Source organism: Rattus norvegicus, chromosome 2, assembly GCF_036323735.1.
Source record: "Rattus norvegicus strain BN/NHsdMcwi chromosome 2, GRCr8, whole genome shotgun sequence".
Classification (NCBI taxonomy): domain Eukaryota; kingdom Metazoa; phylum Chordata; class Mammalia; order Rodentia; family Muridae; genus Rattus; species Rattus norvegicus.
In genome coordinates, this window is record NC_086020.1 from 229,306,867 (window position 1) to 229,330,929 (window position 24,063).

At 42.9% G+C, this 24,063-nt stretch overlaps 1 protein-coding gene across 1 annotated transcript in view; it reads right to left on the reverse strand.

Moving 5' to 3' along the window:
* Mttp (microsomal triglyceride transfer protein) overlaps window positions 1–20,784 on the reverse strand; it is a 41,150-nt gene extending 20,366 nt beyond the window's left edge. The window contains exons 1-10 of the mRNA NM_001107727.1: window positions 20,626–20,784; window positions 14,061–14,248; window positions 12,746–12,889; window positions 7,292–7,399; window positions 5,528–5,644; window positions 5,109–5,248; window positions 4,222–4,372; window positions 3,081–3,238; window positions 1,557–1,725; window positions 773–880 (exon numbers count right to left, since the gene is read on the reverse strand). Coding sequence (NP_001101197.1) covers window positions 773–880; window positions 1,557–1,725; window positions 3,081–3,238; window positions 4,222–4,372; window positions 5,109–5,248; window positions 5,528–5,644; window positions 7,292–7,399; window positions 12,746–12,889; window positions 14,061–14,248; window positions 20,626–20,686 — 1,344 coding nt within the window. The 5' untranslated portion in view covers window positions 20,687–20,784. The remainder of the gene's footprint in view (window positions 1–772; window positions 881–1,556; window positions 1,726–3,080; window positions 3,239–4,221; window positions 4,373–5,108; window positions 5,249–5,527; window positions 5,645–7,291; window positions 7,400–12,745; window positions 12,890–14,060; window positions 14,249–20,625) is intronic.
* Between the last annotated feature and the right edge of the window lie 3,279 nt (window positions 20,785–24,063).

Genomic DNA, 24,063 nt, shown 5'->3' on the forward strand with positions numbered 1-24,063 from the left:
GACACGAGACACTGTCTACTGAACGTAGAAAATAGTGATAGAAACAGGTCCGCCAATAAATAAAAGGATCTCCTATATTTATAGGTTAGAAGAATTAATAGCATTAAATGTGTATATGACCCAAGGACACCTACAGACTCAATGTAAGGCACATAAGCATATCAATGACATTCTTCAGGGACCAAATGGTCAAATCAACTGAGAAAGATCAAATATTAAAGCTAGAGGCATCACACTTTTAAAATACAATACAAAGTTGTAGTCATAAAAAAGGGTATGGTGTTTGCATAAATTTGTAGAAACAACAGCCTGTGTAATCAGCCTGGGATGAATAAGCCCACAGAGCAATGGTCAAAGAATTTTCTACAAAAAGGCGAAGGACAAGCAATGGGGAAAAGGCGGTGTCTTCAATCATGGCTGTTGAGTAAATGTGCATTCGCATACAGAAGAATAAACGTGGATCCCTTACTAACTCCTCTATAAGAATTAGGTCCAAAGTAGCTAAATATTTAAACTTGAGAAGATCTGAGACTTCGAGACATGGAGAAGGAAGCATCCTTTAAACATCTGGTGTTGAGAAACAAAGACTCATCACTGTGGGGAGCTACAGTGAGAGACAGAAGTTAAGAAGAATACCAATGAGCAGCTCAACTGTAAAGTGTGGACAGAGAATGATTGCGGAGTTGGAGACTAGGGAATGGCCATGCTGGCTGTATGGCTACACTGTGCGTGCACAATCTGGACACAGTGGGTACGAGTCTGTGGCACTTACCTTGAGCTTGCAGCCTTCATTCTGACACAGCTTCCTGACTAGGGCTCCAATGATGATCATAACCGACTCTCTGATGTCGTTGCTTGCAAAGGAACCTTTGAACTTGCTCTGTGGCCAAAAAGAGGTCAACTAGGTCACCAGGACACTACAGCTTTCCAAAGGGACACTTCTCAGCTAATAAAGGAACCAACATCTGGGGGATGACTTTGTGTTTCTAGACAATAAACTCAGAATCTTATTTTTGAGACACTTAGAAATGTGTTGTCTAGTTTTGCATGGATTGCTAGACTGACCGATCCCAAGTGATCTTACCCCCTTTCTGTGTACCCTTCAGGATTTGATTATTCAGTTTCATCTAGGATCCCCAAAAGTCTGTAATATTCTTTATATGAACCAGAGGTATCAGTGTGTATGTAAAAATAGCATGAATATTTTTGATGTCAAAGTAATCCTAACCGCTTATCGAAGCATCGTACAAACTGTTAAGTCTCCTGTTTTGTTCGTCCTTTGCCACATGATAAGGTAGGTGGCTGCAATCTTCAAGTTGTCATAAAGTGTAGGTCATGCTGGTCACTAGACCCTCAGAGCCCCCAAGTGAGAAGGTTGACTGTGCTGGCTAATGCACAGAAAAGAGGCTGGCAATGTGAATGCCAGGAGGACTCTCTCCTTTGGCCTCAACTCTGACTGGATCCACTTTTAATACCAGCTTCCATTTAAGACGTTTCGTTTATCATTTTTACTCTAGCAGCCCATGGTCACCATTTTCCCAGTGTCCCAGACTTACAAGGAGGGCTTGCAGGAGTTCTTCATCAGGATGGGAGGCAAATCCACATGCATAGAGGAACCTTTCCTGGAGAATGATACTGCTGTCGCTTTTGAAATCCAAAAAGTCCAGGATGGCTTCCAGTGAGGCTGGAGTCTGAGCAGAGGTGACGGCGTCCACCAGCTGAGGGCTGTGAGACAGACGGATAGCAATGCTTACGGCGCTTAGGAAAGTGCTACGCAGCCCCACCGCTCACAGCTTTTTGTCAATCTGAACTTCCTAAAGAAGTACATCTTTCCCTTTGGACAGAAATCATAAATAATACATTCCCAAAAACCACTTTATTCTGCTCAAATTTCTCCTTCCCTTCTCTTGTCTTGAAACATACAAACCATTGCACTATACTAGCCCAAGCAAAATACACTCTAAGATTTGTAAGTTAAAATTATGTAAATATCATAAATCAGGCTCTAAATATTTTATGTGGGATAATAATACATATTGCCCAAAGTCTCAAGGTGAATTTTCTCTAATTAGCTTTACTCATATATACATTTCTCAAATGCCTAATTTAACTAGAGCACCGTTCATTATTGATAGAGAATGAAAACTATTTTAAGTTCATATTATAAGGGGGAAGTTTTTGCCCTTTAAAAATAAAAGACACAATTATATAGTTATGTTTTATTCACAATAAATATGTTATTGTCTCTCATGAAAAATGTGTAGTTAAAACATGGTCATGAAAACACGTCTTTGGCTAGTTGAGTCTGGGTATGATAAAATTTTGACTAATTGTTCACACATACAGAACATAGGAATGTAAATATTACAGACTGAGCTCATGCTCACAGGGGCCCACTCCTATAATCCCAGTCCCTAAGAAAGCTGAGACGGGAAGATCAACCCAGGTTCAAGGCCAGGCTGAGCTACATAATAAGTTTTAGGATGGCATGGGCTACAGAGTAAAACCTTGTCTCAAAATCCATCAAACAAGTTGATTAATAGCTTGAGAACAGAATCCCACGGAAGGAAGGCAGCCCCGCATCTCAGAGCATGATAAACTCAAGCCTGTACTAACTTGGACTCATGGGCACAAAACAATAGTCGTGAGAATCAGTGTAAAGCTTGCTGGTACATCTCTGGCCAAGTGAGCATTAAGTTACAGCTGTTAGAAAACGCAGGCCAACAGTTGCACTGGTTTAGAAGTAGGACAGAAGACTGAAAGCTTCTTCTGGGTCCTTCTTACTTAATAAAAAAACTAACCGGGTTGGAGAGATGGCCCAGTGGCTTAGGGCACTGCCACTCTTGCAGAAGAACCTCGTTTGTTTCCCAGCACCCATACAGCAGTTCACAACCACCTGACTCCAGGGGATCCAACTCCCTGCACTGATCTCTAAGGGCAACAGATATGCATGGTGCACATACATACAGGCAGCGAAGAGTTCATTCACGGAAAGCAAATATATCTTCAAAAATAAATTAAAAGACAATGGCAGCGTGAAACTTTCCTGACAGATGGCCCCAAATAGCAATGTGGCTTACAGAACTTCTTTCTTCTCTGCCTTCAGAATCTGAAGGATCTCTTCTCTCCTCGAAGTGCGGAGGTGCTGAATGAAGGCCAGGAAGCTCTGGACGGCCTCGGCGTTGGACAGGTTCTCAGGTTCTAGGTGCTTCCTGATAGATTGCCAGTGCTCCGCCAGCTACAAAACACAGCCGCAAGTGCAACCCCCTTAATTCTGAACTCCCGCCTTAGGAGAGCTGCTGTTCTCCACAGAGATACGATGGTCACCCCGCCATCTCATACACTGTGTGAAACCAGCAGCAAATACATAGGCTGGCTTTTCCCGGGGGGGCCACGCTAGAACTGGATTTGCAGGACCTTGGCCCATGAGCTAACTGATGTTCGCATGTGTGGGTCCACCAATGACAGTGTTGTGACAAGCACATCTGCGGCCAGGCTGTGAGCACACTAGGGAAAGTGTGCAGAAGTGTGCAGCCGGGGATTTGGTATTTGGGAAGGGCAAAGTGAGACTTGTCACAGAGTTGTACTTGCTTTCTAGCTTGCTTGAACCTCACTGCAAATCGAAGTTCCAAACAGTCTGAGCTCCCTACTCTCTTTATGGCATTGCTTCCCTAGACTCCAATGCCGTGCTATTGCTGGGATCTGAACTGTCTAGAGTTTGTCTCTATGTGTATAATGGGGAGGGTCGTTTTCTCACATGCTACAGTTATCATACAATGGTTTTGAGAAGAGTAATAATGCTAATCAGTGGCATCCTTCACTTTCGAGACAAGCCAAATAACTTCCCTACTTTTTTTTTCTTACCTCATTGTATAGAAAGTTAAATTCTATTAGTGTGACTGTTAATCATGTGGTAAAATCACCATGCTGTTTAAAATGATTAATTCCTTCTTTTAAAGGACTAGTGGTTACTTCTGCTGCAGAAAGAGAGAAAGAGAGGAAGGAAGGAAGGAAGGAAGGAAGGAAGGAAGGAAGGAAGGAAGGAAGGAAGGAAGGAGGGAAAGAAGGAAGGAAGAGAGAGAGACAGAGAGACAGAGACAGAGACAGAGACAGAGAGACAGAGAGACAGAGAGACAGAGAAAGAGAATGAGGAAGAGAAAGAGAGGTGAGGGGAACGCACAATTACAGCTCAGCATTAGACCCCAGTCTGTTCGCACTTACAGAAGGACAGCCTTTACAGACACTCTGGAGGACCTGTCCCACAATGGGAATGGCTTTGTACTTGGAATCAATTGCCTTAATTACTCCTGCCACTTGCTTCCCAGGTACCATTCTTGGGCCGGCTTCCGTTGTCTTCAGCTCCAATTTCTGCCTGTGCAACACCAAATGGAAACGGCACATTATAAGAATTTATGTGTGTGAGAGAGGAAAAAAAAAACGCTAAAATTGCAATTCTTTCAGAAAACACAAAACCAACTAACTTACTCTATCCGTTTACACACAGTCTACGGCATCTCCAGAGATACCCTGAACCCCAACAACACCATTCAGTTTTTCTGGTCTGACTATTTTATTCAAAGATTTGCAAATTTAGGTCTAGACTTTCAAAATATCATGCCAAGAGGATAGAAGAAAGACAGTCTGTCAGGATGTAGAAGACCTGGGAGGTCTGTCAGCCCTTTTGAGTTAGCTTTCTGAAAATCGTGTTCAGGCAATCATGTGTCAACTATTAACCAAGACAGCAAAGCTCATTTTCAAAAAAAATTGTCTCAATGGTAATTTTTTTTCTGACATACTCTCCCAGAATTTTGTCTTTCTGCCATCAAAAGACAGGCAATTGTACTGAAACTAGTATTTCCTATGTGTTACTGTAGATTGTATGAAAACTTATGTTGAACAAGTTGAAGTCAATTTTTACAAGGAATTCACAGTCGAAATGAAGAGGCCCTGTGTGCATACACAGACACACACAGACACACAGACACACAGACATACAGACACACACACACACACACACACACCTATTTACAAGTCAAACACAATATATAAAAGAAAACATTGACTCTAACAATGTATGAAGGAAAATAACACTCTTAGCATTGTCTTACTTCGACACTATTTTTCCTGCCACGGTTTGTAGGAAGTTCAAGGCAAAAGCCCTGGTCTCTTCTGCAACCACTGCTGTGACAAAGCTGTCCTCTATCTTATAGGTAGTGACAGAGGTGGCTTTTGAAGTGACACCCAGCACCTGCATAAGTAAGTGGATTAGCAGGAAGTTATTCTTAAAGTTTAATTGAAGCGAATAGCATCTGTCTTTCAACTTTCAAAAAAGTGCCTCTTGGATGCCATCCCCCACCCCGTACACACCTACAATGCCATGAAATATCTATTCATTTGGTGCTCATGAAGACATAGCCTATACTGAAACTGATAAATGTTTTCTAGGTGTATTGCTTTGTTTCTTTTCTACTATCTTAAATCTCTACACAATGTCATTTTTCGAGTGCCTTGAGGGAAGCTACCATACCTGATTTGCTGTTGTAAATCCGGACCTCTCAATTTTGCATGTATCCAGAGCCTTAATTTTGACCACTTTGTCTTGCTGAGCCTGGTAGGTGACTTTACAATCCCCAGAGATATCTACCTGGAACGGAAAACAAAAGCATAATGTTTGGGGTGCCGTGTGGGTCTTCTCCACTCTCACAAGAAGAGGCTTGAATCTCGGGGTCCCTAACATGCCACTGAGAACTTCACCCCAACCCGGGACTACAAGACAGAAAGACAGAAGTCCTCAAAGACCTCTTACAGGATGCTTAATCTCACTGTCTTTGGTTAGACCTTAGAACATCTCATCAGCTGTCTCAGAAATCATGAACCATCCCTACTTCTCTCGGAGCCCAGGATCTGAATAAACTGCTTGACCATAACTGAACTCTCTGGCCATGTGGGTAATTGTCTGTTGAAGAAGAATGTTTTTAAAGGCTGTATCAAGATGGTACATATGATTTTTAAGAGAGAAAGATGGTCAAAAACTCTTGAAACTTGTGAGGTTAACTAAATTCATTGTCATTCATAATAAGATTTTGAGTTTAGACAAAAACATCCCCAAATAGACTCTGTTCGGCTCCTGTAAGCTTTCCCCTTGGGCCCCTGCCAGTACCATGCCGGCTGCTATTTTAGTAAGCTAGCCACATTCCCTTGGCCCAGCCCTGCCATCACAGTTTCTCCTCTGCTTGTGGGCTGGATGAGTTAAGATCAGGAAAACTGGTATCCAGATTGACTCAGTTCGGGGGGATAGCTGAGGACCCAGAATTCTCTCATTTCTATCTCCTCTCTGAATTAGGGGACTTGGTTCTGAATACCAGTGTTCCGTTCCAGATACCTGAGATTATTAAAATACAGCGACTCAGCTCATTGCTTACCTATGATTTTAGCATCCTTGGGATAAATCTAGAGAATGTATTTTTAATATGTTTCCCACAAGGCAGCAGGACACTTAACAACCCCCAAAGTTTTCTGCATATTTTACAATTATCCAAAGTTCCTTTAACATAACTGATTCTAATTCCTTAGCTCTATATTTAAGCAATAAACCATTTCGTATGTCAGTGAAATTTGACTATCCAACTTAGGCCAACTTTCTTAAAGGAGTATTTAATCCTGAAAGCTGTTATAATTGTCTGTGGACTTTCAACAGGCAAAAATGCTTACAAACAATTTTGATATACCTGTCGACAAATGCGATGTTGGTTGACTTCTTAATTGATCTACTCATTTATTTTGTAGTACTGGAGCTTGAACTGGGCCTCATGCTTGCTCAATAAGCTCTCTCTTACTGATCTATATCTCCCGTTCTTTTGATATCTTATTTTATTATTGCTTGGGGGATATGTGTGTGTGTGTTGTGTTTGTGTACGTCTGTGTGTATGTGTGTACACATCCATATACATACATGTAAGCCATAGAGGATATAAGGTATTTTCCTCCAGTGCTTTCTGCCTTATTCCCTTGAGACGGGTTCTCTCGTTGAACCTGCAGTCCACCAATTGGATCAACAGAACTGGTCAATGAACTCTCAGAATTCACCTATTTCTGCCTGCTTCACTGGTTACCCAACACGAGTGGCCAGAGTGGTGGGTTTCATTAAGTAACCAAACTGTCTTAAAGTTATTCTATGACCCAGGTAGACCTTGGCTTAAAACTGGGCCTTAGCCCCCACGTAGCTGAGATTACAGGGAGCGCCCCTCCCCCCTCACCAAGATACTGAGTTCTTAGGATTGTCACTAAGTACCTCATTGGTGGTTCCAGAGGTTAACTGCATCTGGAATAAGCTAGCCAAGCCTCTCTTGAGATTTTCTATGCCCACGGGCTCATTTTCATAGGAGTAGAACTCTTTGACCTAAAGGGAAGGAGAGAAATAAAATTGAAGCCATGATACATTGTTTATCAGATTCGATTAAACACTGGCTGGAGAAGGCAGGTTCTTACACCCACTGATTATGTGAGAGATTATTCTGTTAGTGCAAAGCCATGATTTCTTTCTTGTGAAAGGAAGCGGTTTCAGTTTCTAAGAAGCTAGATCCTCAGGAATAGATCCTCAGGAAATGGAACTTAGGAGTGGAAAATGAAGGTCACTGTGGAGAGCCTGGGATTTCTATGAAAACCAGGGCTGTGCGGGCAAGAAAAGGCAGGAGCATCATTCTCCTCCACAGCGCACACCTTTCCCCTGTAATTCTGCTGGAAACAAAAGCTGAATAATCGCGCAAATAAAAAACCAATGAACGTGAATGGAAGGTTCTTCGATGAGAAGGAGAATCACTACAAACAGCAGTCAACATTCCTCAAATGTCATGACGTCAGTAGGCTATGGCATGGGCTCGGGTTTGCTCGTGAACAGCCATGATGTCCGTGAACAAACTGCAGAGTACTGAAGTGTTTCCAGAGCGTCAATGCTGCTCCAGGTAGAAAAATATGCAGAGGTCGCAGGACTGGAGGGGTTGCTTCTGCTGTACAGCCTGCCCATGGCTCCTGCTGGAGGTTCTCATCAGAGAGTATGGGGGACGGGGAGGTTGAAAGGAGGAGTGATTGAGGATTGAGCAGGAATAGGAAGTGACTTGGCTCTCCTTTATCCTTGACAATTATTGGCCCATATCTTTTAGGATTTTTAATGAGTCTACAAGAAACAGCGCAAAAACCATAGAGATTTGCAGAGGGCAGCCTAGTACATCCACCTTAGACTGACTTCAAACACATCCCTCGGCTCAGAAGCAGAGGACGGATATGCCTTCCCTGTAAAAATTGCTATGCTCTACAGAAGCTGTAGCAGAGAGTTCCTGCCCCACCAATCCATTTCTCAAAAAACAACAAACAAACAAACAACGGCAACAGAATCAGAATTTCAAACAAAATAGCAAGCTCAGGAATGTAATGAATCTAATTAATACCAACCTGAATAATTCAGCCTCCCTAAAAACTTCTCATGCACTAAGAGACAATATTGTGTCAGAATTAACCACACAAGTACTTCCAATTTCTATTTTGACTTCCTAGACATACTCCCGCCTGCCTAGTAACAGGTTTGCTGGATACTGTGTCTGTGATCAGTTTTAGTCACTATGCTGTGTAATCCTTAAGGGTTGGAATCGTGTTGTCTGCGCTGGTTAAAGGGGACCTGTGCCAGTGACTTCACTGTCTGAAAATCCAGGGATCATATTCTCAAACAAACCCCTGGCTGTCTCTCAGATGCAAGCTGCCTTTCTGATGCTCTATGCTATGGGATTCCCTTCCCATGGCAGCGACAGTATGGTTTCTAGTGCATGTGCCTGGGGGAAAGATATCTCTGGATTTCATGGCTACACAAAGCTTATAACTAGAATTCTCAGGCCCAGGAATCTCAGAAGTGCTTAGCCATGATGTGTGTTCGTGGAGGGTGATTTTTTTTTGGTCAGAGTCTTAAGTGCTTCAGAAGCCATTTATGGGGAATGTTAATGCAATATCTACATTAGCTCCCATTTCCCCAGTCTATAAAGAGTTCTTAGAGTTCTGGCTGGGCTGCAGGAGACGCTGGCCTTGTATTCAGTCTACAAGTAAGACCACATGCTCATCTATTACTGGTCGCCTCTGCAACGTCCAGCTTGCTGTCTTGACACTTAAGATGATGATGATGCAGTGTTATTTGTTTTCCAAGTAAACAATCCAAAAAGCATAAACTCTGAGACACGACCAAAAACATTTTAATTGTTTTCTATTAGTATCTATTGTCTTCCTACAGCTAGAAAATCGAACCAGCCTTTTGTTTTCTCCCTTTGTGGGGCTGCTATTTCAGAAGCTAAAATGCTGTGCATTTTTAGAGCAGACCAATCTGATCCAAAGTGAAGATAATGTTCTTATCCGTACTTGTCAGACATCGGAATTACTCAACGAGGATAATATTAATAAATCGGAACTTTGAAGTTTGACCCATGTGACTGTCAACGCAGTAATCTTAAATTCACTATTTCACAAGAGGGGCCAAGTATGTTTTATGGTGTTCAGGCCATAAAGCAGATAACTCCATTTAGTTCTGAAATGAGTTCTAGATACCCAAGTGCTAAGGCTTCCAATCTGAATCCACAGTCACCAGAGTTTCCAGAAACAGTATGTTAAGTTTTCCACACAGGAACTCAGAGTAAGGCTAGGGAGACTGCCAGGAAGGAAACACCCGGCATCCTGTGGTTAAGCCTGGGGCCATTCTTTTCTTTGGAACTGTATTTTCCCTTAGGAAGAAGTTGCCCCTCTTAAATGGGTACAATTACAGAGGGCAAACTTACATCCATTGCCTAAACAACAGAAATAAGTTGAATTGATCCTGACAAACAGGGAGTCACATGATATTTATCTAAGGCAAAGCACAGTTAAGAATGCTGTCAGAGTAAACAAAGGCACAAGCGAAGAACCTGGAAGCTTCCAAGCTGATGTTGACAACTACCACACACAGCCTCTTTGTAGGGTCTGTGTGTGGGCAGGAGCTGCAAAGCCTGATTTAGATAGCAGATCCACCCCCAGGAAATAGCACAAAGTAAGAGGCAAACTTAATTTCATAGATACAGACAAGCAAAACCCAGGGTGGAATCCGGAAGCTGTCTAGTTGACCGGATTAGCATTTCCGGTCAAGAGTGTGTCTGTGCTATGAACACAGGCACCTTCCATCCCTCTGTGTCAATGAACTGAACAGAGACTGCCACCTTCCCAGCCTAGTTTAGTCCATGTAGACAAAGTCAGGTCAGGCGCACGCACTTACACGGGGGCGATGAGTGAAAAGAAAATATGCGATGAATAGGTATCTAAGTATTTTGTTAGGTTCCTTCACAACGTAAATAGGGGAGCTTTGAATGGGAGAGGAGAAAGGGAGGCTCTGGAAGGAAAAAAAAGATTCTCTAGAAATCCCAGGAATTTTGAATAGAATTTAATTTTGCCTTAGGATAGAAATGTCCTGTAAGAAAATGGTTCATCAGCAGCTTCCCTGCTTTCTCAGTTTCTCTCCTCGTAAACCTGAAATGACAACGACCTTTCTAACAGCGATGTGACCGGAAATTCCCTTTGGCTCCTTCTTAGTCTACAGGGTAGAGTCTTTTCCAAGCTTTTTATTGTGCAATTGAGAGAGATATAATGATGTACTTTAACCCGTGGCTACAGCAAGTCATCACAGACCACAGACAGCTTCCACTGGGCTGGTACATTGGTGTCACCAAAATAGTGATGTGGCAGCTTCTCCTCCAGCCTTTGCTCACCGAGGGCATCCAGTTCTTGTGTGTGTGTGTGTGTGTGTGTGTGTGTGTGTGTGTGTGTGTGTGTAAGGAGACTTTGTACTCAGCTTCTGGCAAAGGCACTGTAAAATGATAGATTGCGGTTGAGATAATAAATGCAATTAATATTTAATGGACTCAAGAAATTTGCCGCCTTGGAGGTCCAGAGAAGAAGAGGACCGCATTGTGTGTTAATGAAGTTGAGCCGTTTGCCAATCAAGTGAGTGAATTCATACAGTGAAAATAGAAAGAACTTTCCACATCAGACCAGGAGGCCTCGCAACGAGAGGACGAGGTTACATAGACTTTGCTCCAAGTGCCAACTTCATGAAATTTCCTTAACTGCTCAGAACTCTAGGTCCTTATCTGTCACAGCAGGATGATATCAACACAGCTCCCAGGTTTCTGACTAGCGCAGGAGACAAATGTTCATAGTGTCTTCAGGCGGAGCTCAGCACGCCACAAGCATGGAGTTCTCTTTGCTTGTCACTAACCAATCACGAGCCAAGTCTGCCTTATTTAGCCTCACACCAGCTCCTGCAGTCACCCCTTTATGTACATTAAGTTTTTACCACAAGCATGCTCTGAGAGAGAGATGTAATTGCGGCTCGTGAGAAACTCGTTGCTACTTCATGAGAGAATTAGACTGCATTGTGACAAACTTCAGAAGAGGTGGTGGGCTTGGGGGATGTGAAGAAAGCTTTATGGACACAGCAGAAGGCACAAGGCTCTGGGGAAGGGAAAGAAAGGCACAGGGCAGGGAATGGAGGGGCTGGACTATAAACAGATTGGACGTTTCCTTGATGAAAACTATGTTAGCAAGGAGTAAAGATGGCTGAAAGAAAATGGGAAAACCATGAAAAGGATCTGAAGTACTGAGAATGTTGGGAAGTCGAAGGCTCACTTCACTTCCTGCTAACTGAGAGGGTGTGGACAACACAAAAGAAAGAAGGACATGTGAGCAAAGTTTGAATCACTGTAATCGTTCTGAATAGTGGGGACAAAGGCATTCCGGGTTCACATTTTGCGTGACGTTGGCACATGCCTACCCCTGAATCCTTCTCTCAGTGCTCCATAACAAAAAAATTTGCGCCATGTTCACAACAGAAGTTTCTGATGTTTTTACAGTCAAGTACTTGCCATCGGCATCTTGAGTGTGGAAAGCTGAAGTTTGACAGCTATAACCCTCCCCACCGCCCCATTTGTTTTTCTATGTCTTGACTGAGCTTGACCCCCCCATCACCCCTAATGTGAATAAAACACCCACAACTTTCCTAAACAAGAACGCAGAATGCCTGATAATTAACTGATCACAGTTGCTTCTCAGTTCCAACCGACTAAGACCCTAAAATGAGTTAGGTTTAAACCATAAAACTTCTGAAAGCTTACAGAATTTCCTTCCTGGAGTTCTGGGCAGACATTATAATATTCATTCATCATTTTGCTATGTTTAGTGCTTTCCCAAGTTATATTTATAATGAACATTACATATTTTTTGAAAGCTGTCTTCAATATGACACAGCAAAAGGTCAGTTTTATGCTTTGCCCAGACAGACAGCTTCACGAATTATCTACGTTCCTCTAACCTTCCGTTCTACCCTACTTTCCTGAACTTACCCAAGTGTGCTCTGATGGTTTCTGTTATTCTAGCTCCATAATCCTTCCTAATTTAATTAGCTGCACTTTAAGAATCGTCCTTCTCATCCATATCCCATTACATTCATCCCATTACAATGATTTTAATGACAGAGACAGAGAGACAGACAGAGAACCTGGGTAGGGAATAGAATTCAGAGCATGATTTGATTTACTCTGGAGATGTTTAATCAGCAGCCTTTAATCAGTTCTTGAGATGATTCCACCCAGAAGAAAGGTGGCAACAGTGTGACTCCCTCAGAGTGTTCCCTGATGAAAGGAAGCCTAGGAGGTAGGGGAAGAAAACACCAGAGCCATTGCATTACCTTCCCCCGGACCAGATGAAGAAGCATGGGTCTCCGTAGAGCCTCCAAGTTGTCCTTTCCTACGATCTTAGGTGTACTTTTGCCCTTGAAGATGCTCTTCTCTCCTCTCTGCTGACCCGCATTTTCGACATTGACAGCCGTTATCTAAGGTCCAGGAAAGAAAACTATTAGAAAAAAAAATCCCACATCTGCCTCCTGAAAGGTAAAGTGGTGAAGGGCTCCAACTGAGGGTGTCCTCTCTCAAACCATGACTCACAGGGCTTGTCCTTTGTGCCACAAATTCCTTAACCGACTAAGCCACAAAGTCTCACTGTGTCACTCCCTTTGTAAGGATGGAGAAGGTGTTTAACATTAGATATTTTGGCTCTCCTGGCTCCCTGTCCCCTTTCTGACTTGTCCTGAGCGGTCCCTGCCTGCCTCATCATTTCCCTGTCTGTAGCACTGTCTGAACGATGCTGCCCACTCTGCCTCTGTGTGTTCTAAACGGAAGGTGGGCAGCAGAGGTACAGAACAAGGGTGTAGGCAGCGTCTTCTTCAAGAACGCTTGCTGTTCTTGTGATAAATGACTCAGAGGAGTGGATGGTGATGTTTTGATGCAACTTTGAAAATACAACAACCACTATAGACATAAAAAAAAAAAAAAGCAACAGATTGGCAAACAGGCTGCTATAAACCACACTATAAAAAACATCCAAACTACTGGATAGCTTTGGTTCAGGGCACCGATTTGACATTAACCTCCAGAAAAATACCTAACTTTAAAAGGAATTCACTGTCGTCAGGTTCACGGAAAGTAGAATTACAATATATCTGCATTAGGAAAACGTCTCACAAATCTAAGCCACCATGGCTGACCAAACACTCTCATTCTGTGGAGTACTTGGTTTCTTCTAGTAGAGGCTCTGTCCCTCCTTAGTAATCCCACCTGTTAAGTGAGGCCTCTCCTAATGCCTCTCCATTTCAGTCCCCCTGGTTCCTTGCATAACTTGCTTTGTAAATCCCTTCCTCCCAGGACACTTTGAATGGATTCCAATACCATGTCCCTTTCATATTAAAATGATATATAGACCTAGAGATCGGACTCCAGTTACTTGGCAACCTGGATCACATATCTCCTAATAGCCTGCTCCAACAGTTTAGAGAACACTCACTACTGGTCAGCAGTAATTTCACAACTGTGACTGCTTCACTTGTCTTTGTGAACTCCAAGAAGCCAAGTATAACCAGGGGCATGAAACAAGGGCTGCTGGGAGATGTAGTTCTGACATCTAATCTTAGCGAAGTCTTGTGTTTCATTTTGGTAGCAAGTGCCCACCGTGACTTGGATCAGTTGATCATCGTCACCGTCGGGATTCCTCCACAGTAACACAACGTCCACGTCCGATGAGATCCGGTAGCCCACGCTGTCCTGCAGTTTTCCTTTGCCCCCATCGAGAAACACTTCGGTGGAGTACGTGAGCTTGTATAGCCGCTCATTATTTAATGAGAGGCCAGTTGTGTGACCTGCATTAAAAGAGGGACACGGGTCGAGTTTCAGTTGTCAGGCACCTGTCAGGCCAGAGAACAGACTGTCTTGCCACCGTTTCGTTCTTCCAGATCACCGAGGCTCGGCGGGGCTTAACAAGCATCTGCTGAACCCAAGACGGCGTGCTCCTCCGTGGCTTAAAAACCACAAGTAACTGAGTTAACTGATGAGCTACAAACATGCTTTCACTTCAGGAAGCATTGTGTATGTAAATTATGAAGTCACCTCTATATTGCCCTGGCTGAACACTGTGACACTTTTAGAGCAGCAGACATGTTGCTCTTAATCATGTGACTATAAGGTCAAGCAGAGGTCTTGACAGGAATTGCTTTACAAATTAAGTAAGATCATTTGTAATTTTATGTATATGAGTGTCTTGCCTGCATGTATGTACACCAAATGCATGCAGGGTCCAGGGAGGTCAGAAGAGGGCGTTGGATTTCCTGGAACTAAAGCCACATTCAGTTGTAAGCTGCTGTGTGGGTCCTGGGACCCAACCCCAGGTCCTCTGGAAGAGTCCCAAGTACTTTGAACCAAACCACAGATCCATCTTTAAAGCACCAGAATTAATATATTTTTTAATTTCAATAGTTATCAGAAAGACAGTTCTTTCATTGGCGTACTTGGTTCATTTAAAGAATGTTTTCTCTCTGTAGTTTTCTCTATAAGCTTACTTAGCAAACTTGTCCAAAGAATATTTCATTGGTGGTTGTGGTGGTTCATACTTATAAGTTCAATGCTTTGAAGACTGAGACAGGAGGATACCCATGAGTTTGGGGGTAGCCTGGGCTATATAATAATACCAGGCCAGCCTGGACTCCATAGTGATTTCCCTGCCAACCTAGACAAAAATGTGAGGCCATGTCTCAAAAAGACCAAAGGGAATAAATTAAAAAATAATAATAAATCCTCACCCAGGTACATTATTCTATTATAATATTTTAAAGAAAATTGGAACATTTCAGAGTCACCAATAAATAAGTTTACATTAACTGTGTCGCCCCCAAAGACACTTAATTACATAAAATCTTAACATGGGATTGAATTTTATGTTTAATATCAAATAGTATACAAGTCGGTATTGGGAATCAATCAATCAATCAATCAGTCCACAAAGGAGAAGTCCACACAGTTTCCAATTCAGTTTAACTTATTCCCAAGACATACAAAGAGGAAGGTTCAGAATTTTCTAGACACAAAATATTTATGATTACATAAACTGGCTTTGTATATGTTCTGTGAGTCACTTGCTAGGTGTTGTCCAGAAGGATTGGGAATGCATGTTTTTCCTTGGGGCTCCTGGGCTGCTTTGCCAGTTAACTCTATCAGGAAGTCATAACTTACTTTCCCCTTAAAAAGTATGCACATAGTTGGGGATTTAGCTCAGTGGTAGAGCGCTTGCCTAGCAAGCACAAGGCCCTGGGTTCGGTCCCCAGCTCCAGAAAAAAAAGAAAAAAGAAAAAAAAAAAAAAAGGATGCACATAGCCAGGTGGAGTGCTACACGCCTTTAATCCTAGCTCTTGGGAAGCAGAGGCAGGTGAATCTGTGAGTTCAAGGCCAGGCTGGTCTTCATCAGTTACTGCTCACCCACCCTATGTAATGACCATTAATCTCCAAAACAAAAGAGACCAAGACATCTTGCCTGAGGGTTATGTGTGATGACAGTCATAAAAATCTAGTAAGTCCAGGCTCGTTCTGTTGTTTATTTGTTTTGAGACAGGGTCTCACTATGTAGCCCAGGCTAGCCTGGAACTCTTTTTTCCTCTTGCCCTTTGCTTTAGGTGCCTGGATTGCAGTTTTGCACCACCATGTCTGGCTCTGAGTGGCCATTACTACTCTTCATTAGATGAGGAGACTGAAGGGCATGGAGATTACACAATTACCCAGGGTGCTCAGGGAACTAACAACGCTGGTGTGATGGGAACTGTGCCTACCTGGCTGTAATGATCACGTTCTTACCTCTACCACGCCCCTCTAAATTTTAGATAGAGTTCTCTTTTATTCCTAGGAAAGGAGTCAGGGATTCATTCTCTCCTTCAGCAAGGATGCTCTGAGAAACTCCTAGGACACGGGCAGTGTTCTAGAGCCAACAGCCATGCCAGTGAACAAGGAGACAAAAAATTCTACCCTTCCAGAGTTAACATTTACATATGAGCAAATATCATAGGACAACAGACACGCTAATGGAAACAAGTCTAATAGGAAAGGGACTGGGTGCACCTCTCTATGGCAAGGTGAGCTTTAGGCTTGGCCACCTTCACATCTGTCCCAAGAGTCACACTCTGCCCCTCCCACTCCCATTCTCACAAAGAGCATCAAGTGCAAAGGCCCTGCCGAGGGCTTATGCAGATACAAGAGCAGCCGGGAGACTCGGAGGACAGGTCCACAGTCTTAAGAGTTTAACTCAGTGAGATGGGAAGCTGAAAGAGCGTTTTGACCTAATTCCAGGGTCCGTGCTCTGACAAAGGTTCAAAAGGAGGGCAAGGGTTCCAGTGGGAATCCTGAAGGGTCAGGTGACAGATGAGTGAAAGTTGGCATCGCGCAAGAGGAAGTGCGGGCACCAGGTCAGCCAGGCAGGAAGCACAGGCACAAGATGTGAAGGAAGATGAAGTCCCAAAGATCTTGAAGGGGCGGAGCCTGTAACTCTCCCCGCCTCTCTCCCTCCACCTTGTTTGTATCCTGACCTGGCCCTCTGCCGCAGTTCAAACACTGCCTGGTGGCCAGGAAGGATATTTAAGCTAGAAAGACCCTTTTCCCCCTTTCTTTTCTTCCTTAGTGACACCTATCCAGTTCCATAGAGGGCACAAAAGTGCGACGTTGTGTGCTGTCTTATCTTATCCTGACAGCAATTATAAAAGGCAGGCGGTACAAGAGGGAGCTGACAGAGACTGACTCTGAGTTCAGCTCACACACGGGGTAGACTTTGAAGCTTGGGTTTTATGAAGTCTGAGTTTATGGGCTACGTGGAGGTGCCTTGTGGTGAAAGTCATGTTGAAAAATGTGTAGGAGAGAGTAACTCTTTTGTTGTTGTTCCATCTACTTATCACATTTTTTAATTGCATTTTTTTAAATTTACATTTTAAATGTTATCCCATTTCCCGATTTCCCTTACGGAAACCCGCTATCCACTCTCCCCGACCCCCGCTTCTATGAGGGTACTTCCTCATTCCCACACACACAGACACCGACACACACACACGCACACACACATACACACACACACACACACACACACACACACACATACACACACACACACACGCACTCCTAACAAGGGGCATGTGACCGATCACCTCCTGGCTATGCTGGGACGATGAAGCCCAGAGCAGAAAGGGCTCTGCTCGCCCATGTCTTCTCCTACCTCTTTCAACAGACTTCAAGTGTCTGTCCTTTTCATCAAAGTTTAAGATGGTCCAAAAAACTGGTCTGTGGCCCAGTGTTACTCGCTATCCCTTCCCTAGAGTGTTTCTCTGCCTGTGCTGTCCAGGGTCCGGCTGCACTGTGCATCTACTATGTCATTGGCTTACTTTCTGTTTCTGGGTATTGCTCTTTAGACTGGACATAATGGCTTTTTTTTAAAGATTTACTTATTTTATGTATATGAGTACATGGTCGCTCTCTTCACACACACCAGAAGAGGGCATCAGATCCCATTACAGATGGTTGTGAGCCACATGTGGTTGCTGGGAATTGAACTCAGGACCTCCAGAAGAGCAGTCAGTGTTCTTAACCACTGAACCATTTCTCTAGCCCTCATAATGGTATTTTCTATTCCCAAAGTACAGACAGTGTGTCAGAGCTGCTACCTGACTGAAGCGAGGAGACAGCAGAGATGAGTCCACTGGGGGGTTGGGTTGTGGAGATAAGGGAAGAGGTAATAAAAGGCAAGCATCAAGCATCTGACAGGGAAATGGAAGGCAGGAGGGGGGATGGGATCTGTGGGGTGATCAATGCAAATGGACTAAAACTGAGGACTGGATCAGGGGCTGAGTAAAGGCAAAGCAAACAGAAAGTAAAAGCCATTCATTAACAAAACCGGAGCCTACACTGAGAACGGATCCATGGTTAGCAGCCCTGATCAACAGCCAGTGGGGAAAGCTTCAGCCTTCGGAGGTCCCACTAAACAAATCGGTGCTCTCCACACTGCCCTTCATCCTAAGAAGGGACGTTTGCTCATTGTCTATCAATTATTGTGAGGGCACAGAATGTGCCATCAAGTTATTATACCCTAATTCCAAAGGCTACACAGAGAGGGAGAACTGAGTCCTATATTGTATGTTTGTGACATTTAGCAAAAGAAAGTCTGTGATATGAAATGAAGAAGCTCATATAAAGAAGCGTAGGCCCTCGGCCCCTCACTTCCAGGCTCCTCCTAAGTCTTTGGAAAGAGGCCCCAGCAACCTGTTCTCATCCCTTATCTTCCCTCCATAATCTTTGTAAGCACAAGATATTCTTGTAATGTTTTCTCAAAGACGGCAGCCTCTCAATTGCACAAGCTCTGGGTTCTAAAAACCTGGATTTGTCATTGAGTTTGTACACAGCAAACTGTCATGTTCCAAGCCACAGTTTCCCCATGCGCAGGTGGCGTGCCTGCATGTTGCTGTGCCTGTGAACATGTGTGTGTGTGTGTGTGTGTGTGTGTGCCTGTGTGTGTCTGTGTGTGTGTGTGAGAGAGAGTGTGAGTGTGTGTGTGTCTGTGTGTGTGCATGTGTGTGTGTCTGTGTGCATGTGTGTGTGTCTGTGTCTATGTGTGTGCATGTGTGTGTACCTGTGTGTCTGTGTGTGCATGTGTATATGTGAGTGTGTGTATGTGTGAGTGTGTGTGTGTCTGTGTGTTAGTGTGTGTGTATGTGTGTATGTGTGTGTCTGTGTCTGTGTGTTAGTGTGTGTGTATGTGTGTATGTGTGTGTTAGTGTGTGTGTCTGTGTGTGTGAGTGTGTGTGTGTCTGTGTGTGTATGTGTGAGTGTGTGTGTTTGCTGTTTTTAGGTTAACAAAGTGGGAATCCATCGTGAAACCACAGGAGCTACTATATCTCCGCTATTTTTCCCTTCAAAATAACCATGGTATTGGGTTGTATACTCTTTGCATCATATTAGACAAACAAAACTCTGTCTTATAACAATTCCAAGTCAGATATGATTTACAAGTATTTTTATTCACTGGAGGAAGGGTTGGTTGTATCTTAAACACTAATGCTTTTTTTTTAAATACTGAAAATATTCCCTCTAGCTCAAGAACATATTTGTTCTGGTAAAATAATTGAATTGTATGTAGCCCTCTATATCTCGTTGTAGTAACAGTCCTTTTTCATGTAGAAATTTCACACACACACACACACACACACACACACACACACACACTTGAGACAAACTTTGCCTTGTGATCAAAAGTCACATTTATCCCAGATTTTAAACAGTTTATGTGTGGCTATTTTGTCGATCACTCAGAGAACACAGTACTAGAATTCTGTGTGTCCACCACTACTATGACAGATTGCCTCTAGAGCAATCAGCCTTAACCGTATAACTTTTTATGAATTATGAAAAGCGACATCTTTATACAAAGTAACAATCCAAAACCCAAAGAGTTTACAAGCTGACGGGATTAACAGATTTCAAACCAGTACACGTCACACAACACTTTCAAACCATTCTTTATGAAATCATTTCCCTCTCATATTTTCCTGATGTGATTAATTCACATTTTTAAAGTAATATTTGTCTTAAAACAAAAATTGTTAACTAGTGACGCTGTTTTTAAAAGACGTCTTATTTCTTAGATCCACAGTATATATATAGTTTTATTTTCGTTAATTCACTGACTAGTAGGGATATTCTACTTCCTTTGAAAAGCATAGACTTTAGACGTGCTTTACCATTTCATTCATAATTCTTTGGCAATCAAATGCCTTTTTTTTTTTAATTGGGTCTGATTCTTCTTGTTGTTCCATCGCTAGGCAACTAGAAGGAAATTTCAGGGCTGGGTTATTTTACAATTCAAATGAAGGCACAAGTAACAATAGCCCACATCTCTCCCCAAGAGTGAGAAACTGAAGCTAGAGACACACTGGTCTGGAGGATGGCGGGCTGAAATGAGGCGGGACCTCCACTTTTGTAAAAGAGAGTCAGAAATTAAATTCTGTCTTCCTTTCCACCTAGTCACCTTTCCCCCAGATAGTCCAATCTTATATACTTCCAAAAATTGTATAATTAGGAACTCTTGACACACACACACACACACACACACACACACACACACACACTGGGAGAGAGAGAGAGAGAGAGAGAGAGAGAGAGAGAGAGAGAGAGAGGAGGGAGATGAGATTCGAGTTAGGAAAAGGCAACATAAACTTACCTTTGACAGAAGCAGAATACGAGGAGAAGAAACAGAGGAAAAGCACAGCTAAGAGGATCATACTGCCTGGCTCCCCTCTACCGCATCCAGTCCCAGGAGTCACTGAGCAGTGGACTCTTCTGGTGGCAGCCAGCAAGGAAGTGACCCTCCTCAGAATCTGCGACAACAGTGTTTATCTATAGGGGAAAGGTCAGATTCCAAACTCCAAAATCAGGACCTAAGTTCATGGAAGGGCTCACTATTAATGATTAAACGTAGGTGGGCTATAGTTTGTAGTCTCTCGCTTTTAAGACATTTGTTTCATCCGAGGAGGACGATCAAGGAAGTTTTCATCTTGAGAACCAAACAAAAGCAGTGCACACTTTTTTTTTTCTTTTTTTTTCCGGAGCTGGGGGACCGAACCCAGGGCCTTGCGCTTGCTAGGCAAGCGCTCTACCACTGAGCTAAATCCCCAACCCCAGGCAGTGCACACTCTTACAAATGCAGAAAAGTAGAAGCATCGAGGAGCCAGGTCAAAACACACACACACACACACACACACACACACACACACACACACACACCTACAACAAAAAAACCTAGTTGTGATACTTTTCTGCTGAAGTACTTAATCATCACCAAAGCTGGAGTATTCCATAATTTATATGAAAAAGTGAGGTTCGATTAATTAATCCCAATCTCATTGAGGCAGGTTGAACCAGAATACATCTTCCACGGTTATTTTGGGATTTTTAAACTATTCACCAACCATTACAAAAGGACTTTTAATTTCAGAATTTAAGCTAGGTCATACCACCATTGATGAGGATAATATTGTGATTAGGCCTTTTCGTTCCTGAAGAACAGATCATTGCCCTCATGTGTGGGAAACTTCAGGGACTGGGGTGACCAGCATTTACCATTATTATTGTGTCAGTAGGCCAACGGAGGCTACCAGAGCAACCCTCTGTTTGTAAGGACAAGTGATGCCAAGTGATACCCAGGTTCCTAAACTGGCCAGTTACATTTCTAAGAAGAGATTCAGAGGACGAGTACCAGTTCTCACCACTTTTGCAACAGAATATCATCTAGGGAACCTCTTTAAAGAGAATGCCCTGTATAGCTCAGACCACACTAGGTGACCCAGCCAACACTTGTCTCTGGAAGTCCTGATAGAAACCTAAACACTTCTAGGTTGAAGTATGTTGGGGAAGGGGTTGGCTGGGTAGAAGAAAGTATAGACATGAGGGTTATGGGGACATTGGTCTGTGAGAATACTCATGGCCGTATCTTACATAAAAATGAGATCTTAAATCAATCCTGCTTCCTCTGAAAACCCGCCATTCCCCTAACCTTGAGCTTAAGTCTTTTAGACAGTTTGAGTAAAAGATAGCAAGCAATCAAGCTACAAAATGAAATGCAAGAGTAAAAACCATCTCCATACTTAAGCATGTCCTTTGAAGCGTGTTTTCATATGCAAAATTGAAAGGTGAAAATTATTCTAACCTCTTTTTGGGTGTAGAACTTCAATTCTTATTACTGGTTTTCCTGGGGCCAGACAGAAAAGGGCACACTCACAAAACAAACAGGCAAACAACAACAAAAGCACAAAAAACGCAAACCTTTCCTGGAAGGCCTCTGTGGATACCAGGTGTCCACATACAATGCACATATGATATAATGGGAAATTGCTTGTTTAGCTGCTGTTGTTGTTACTAAATTTTATTTTTTGAGATGGCACTGGCTGACCCAGAAGTCACCGTGCAAAGCAATGGCTTTCCACTCACAGTGATCCTCCTGCCTCCACCTCCCAAGTTCTGGGATTAAACACATGTGCCCCAGTGTGTATCATGGCTTTCATTTTCACAGATCTCCACAATGTCAGACAGGCGGACAAGAAAGCCCTTCTAGCCACTGAGGCTTACGTGCGTGTTTATTACAATAAAGAACTATTTTGCGTCCCACTCGAGTGTCTCAGAACTACCGTGCGTTTCCATCTCGGAGTCCCAGTGGGGTATGTTTTACAGCTATTGCTATGCTATGTGGTATGTGATACGTGTCTCTTTGGGTAAAGTTCTAGTCGTTGTCAGGAGTTCTTATCAGAGTCCAACGGCATATCTCGATTACCTAATCAAGTGAGGGCTGTTTCACTTGACCGTTTGATTTCCACTAGAAAGCACTGTAGTCAGGAGTCACTTCGTCATAAGATGCACAGAAAGGCTGCCCCTGCTGCTCATAACCCTATCCTTTTACATTCAGCTTAGATACTTCTCTTTTTATGAAGAATTTTGAGAAAAGACCCCACGTTGTTGTTTCTCAGGGATGAAATTAGAGTGCCAAACGCTTGCACGTCCAGAAAACTCTGGATGGTACGAAGCATCGTCCTGTGTTGCTCCAGCCCACAGAGCAAACAGTGTACAACATATGTGTCTCCTAAACTTGCCACCTATTTTGCATGGCTCATAAAGTAGGAAAGAATGACAGCACAGCATGAAATAACAAAAGCTGGCATCAATGCCATAGCTTACATTTGCCCATCACAACTGTCATTTCCTCTTGGCTCCGGTTAATCGATTAAAACTACTTGAAGGAACAAAGAGAAAGTGATCCTTAAAGTGAGAGAATTAATATTTTTGGTTGCTTAAAAAATATTAAAGTTGGGGTTACAGAAGTTTTGATCGTGGGATGAAACTGTTATTAGTTGGGGCAGTCCTTTCACAGAGCCATGATAATTTAATATGGAAGTTAACAGAACATTTGTTTTTGTGATGGGTACTCCAGGCTGACAATACGGGGGCACACTGATGGGTCCTGATCAGCACAAACACAGACAAGACATTTTAACACAACGCTGTTCGGTGGTAGGCCATACCACCCAATACTGCCACGGTTCCTTGACAAATGAGGAACTGAAATTAGCGGTGGATAACTGATTCCAAAGTACAGCTGTGTTCTGAGAGTATCATAGGTTGTTAGGAGTTAACTTATTTCCCGATATTAGAAGATAAATGAACTTTAGCCCACTGAAGGTTGGAAGGAAATGAGTTACCCTATTACTTATAGATGTGGCAAGCCAGGATGTATGATATGAGAGCCCTGAGAAGGTCTATCAATGTCATCAGAACATGTCGCTCTGTTCTTAGAAATGATGACATTGTAGGAAGGAAGGAAGGAGAGAGAGAAGGAAGGATAAAAGAAAGGAAAGAAGGAAGAAAGGAAGGAAGGAAGGTGAGAGAGAGGGAGGGAGGGAGGAAGGGAGATATCAGACACTTTAAATCATCTCGGAAGCTCATATGCTTTAAAGTGTGATGGCATTTGTAATTTACTGAGGGACTTAGCATTTTCACAAAATCCTGAGAAACATACTTGAACAAGAACATTCTTATAGACAGGTGAAGTCTTTCATGGCATGACAAAATATAGTTCAACAAATATTGTAAGAGATCTCTTTTTTTTAAA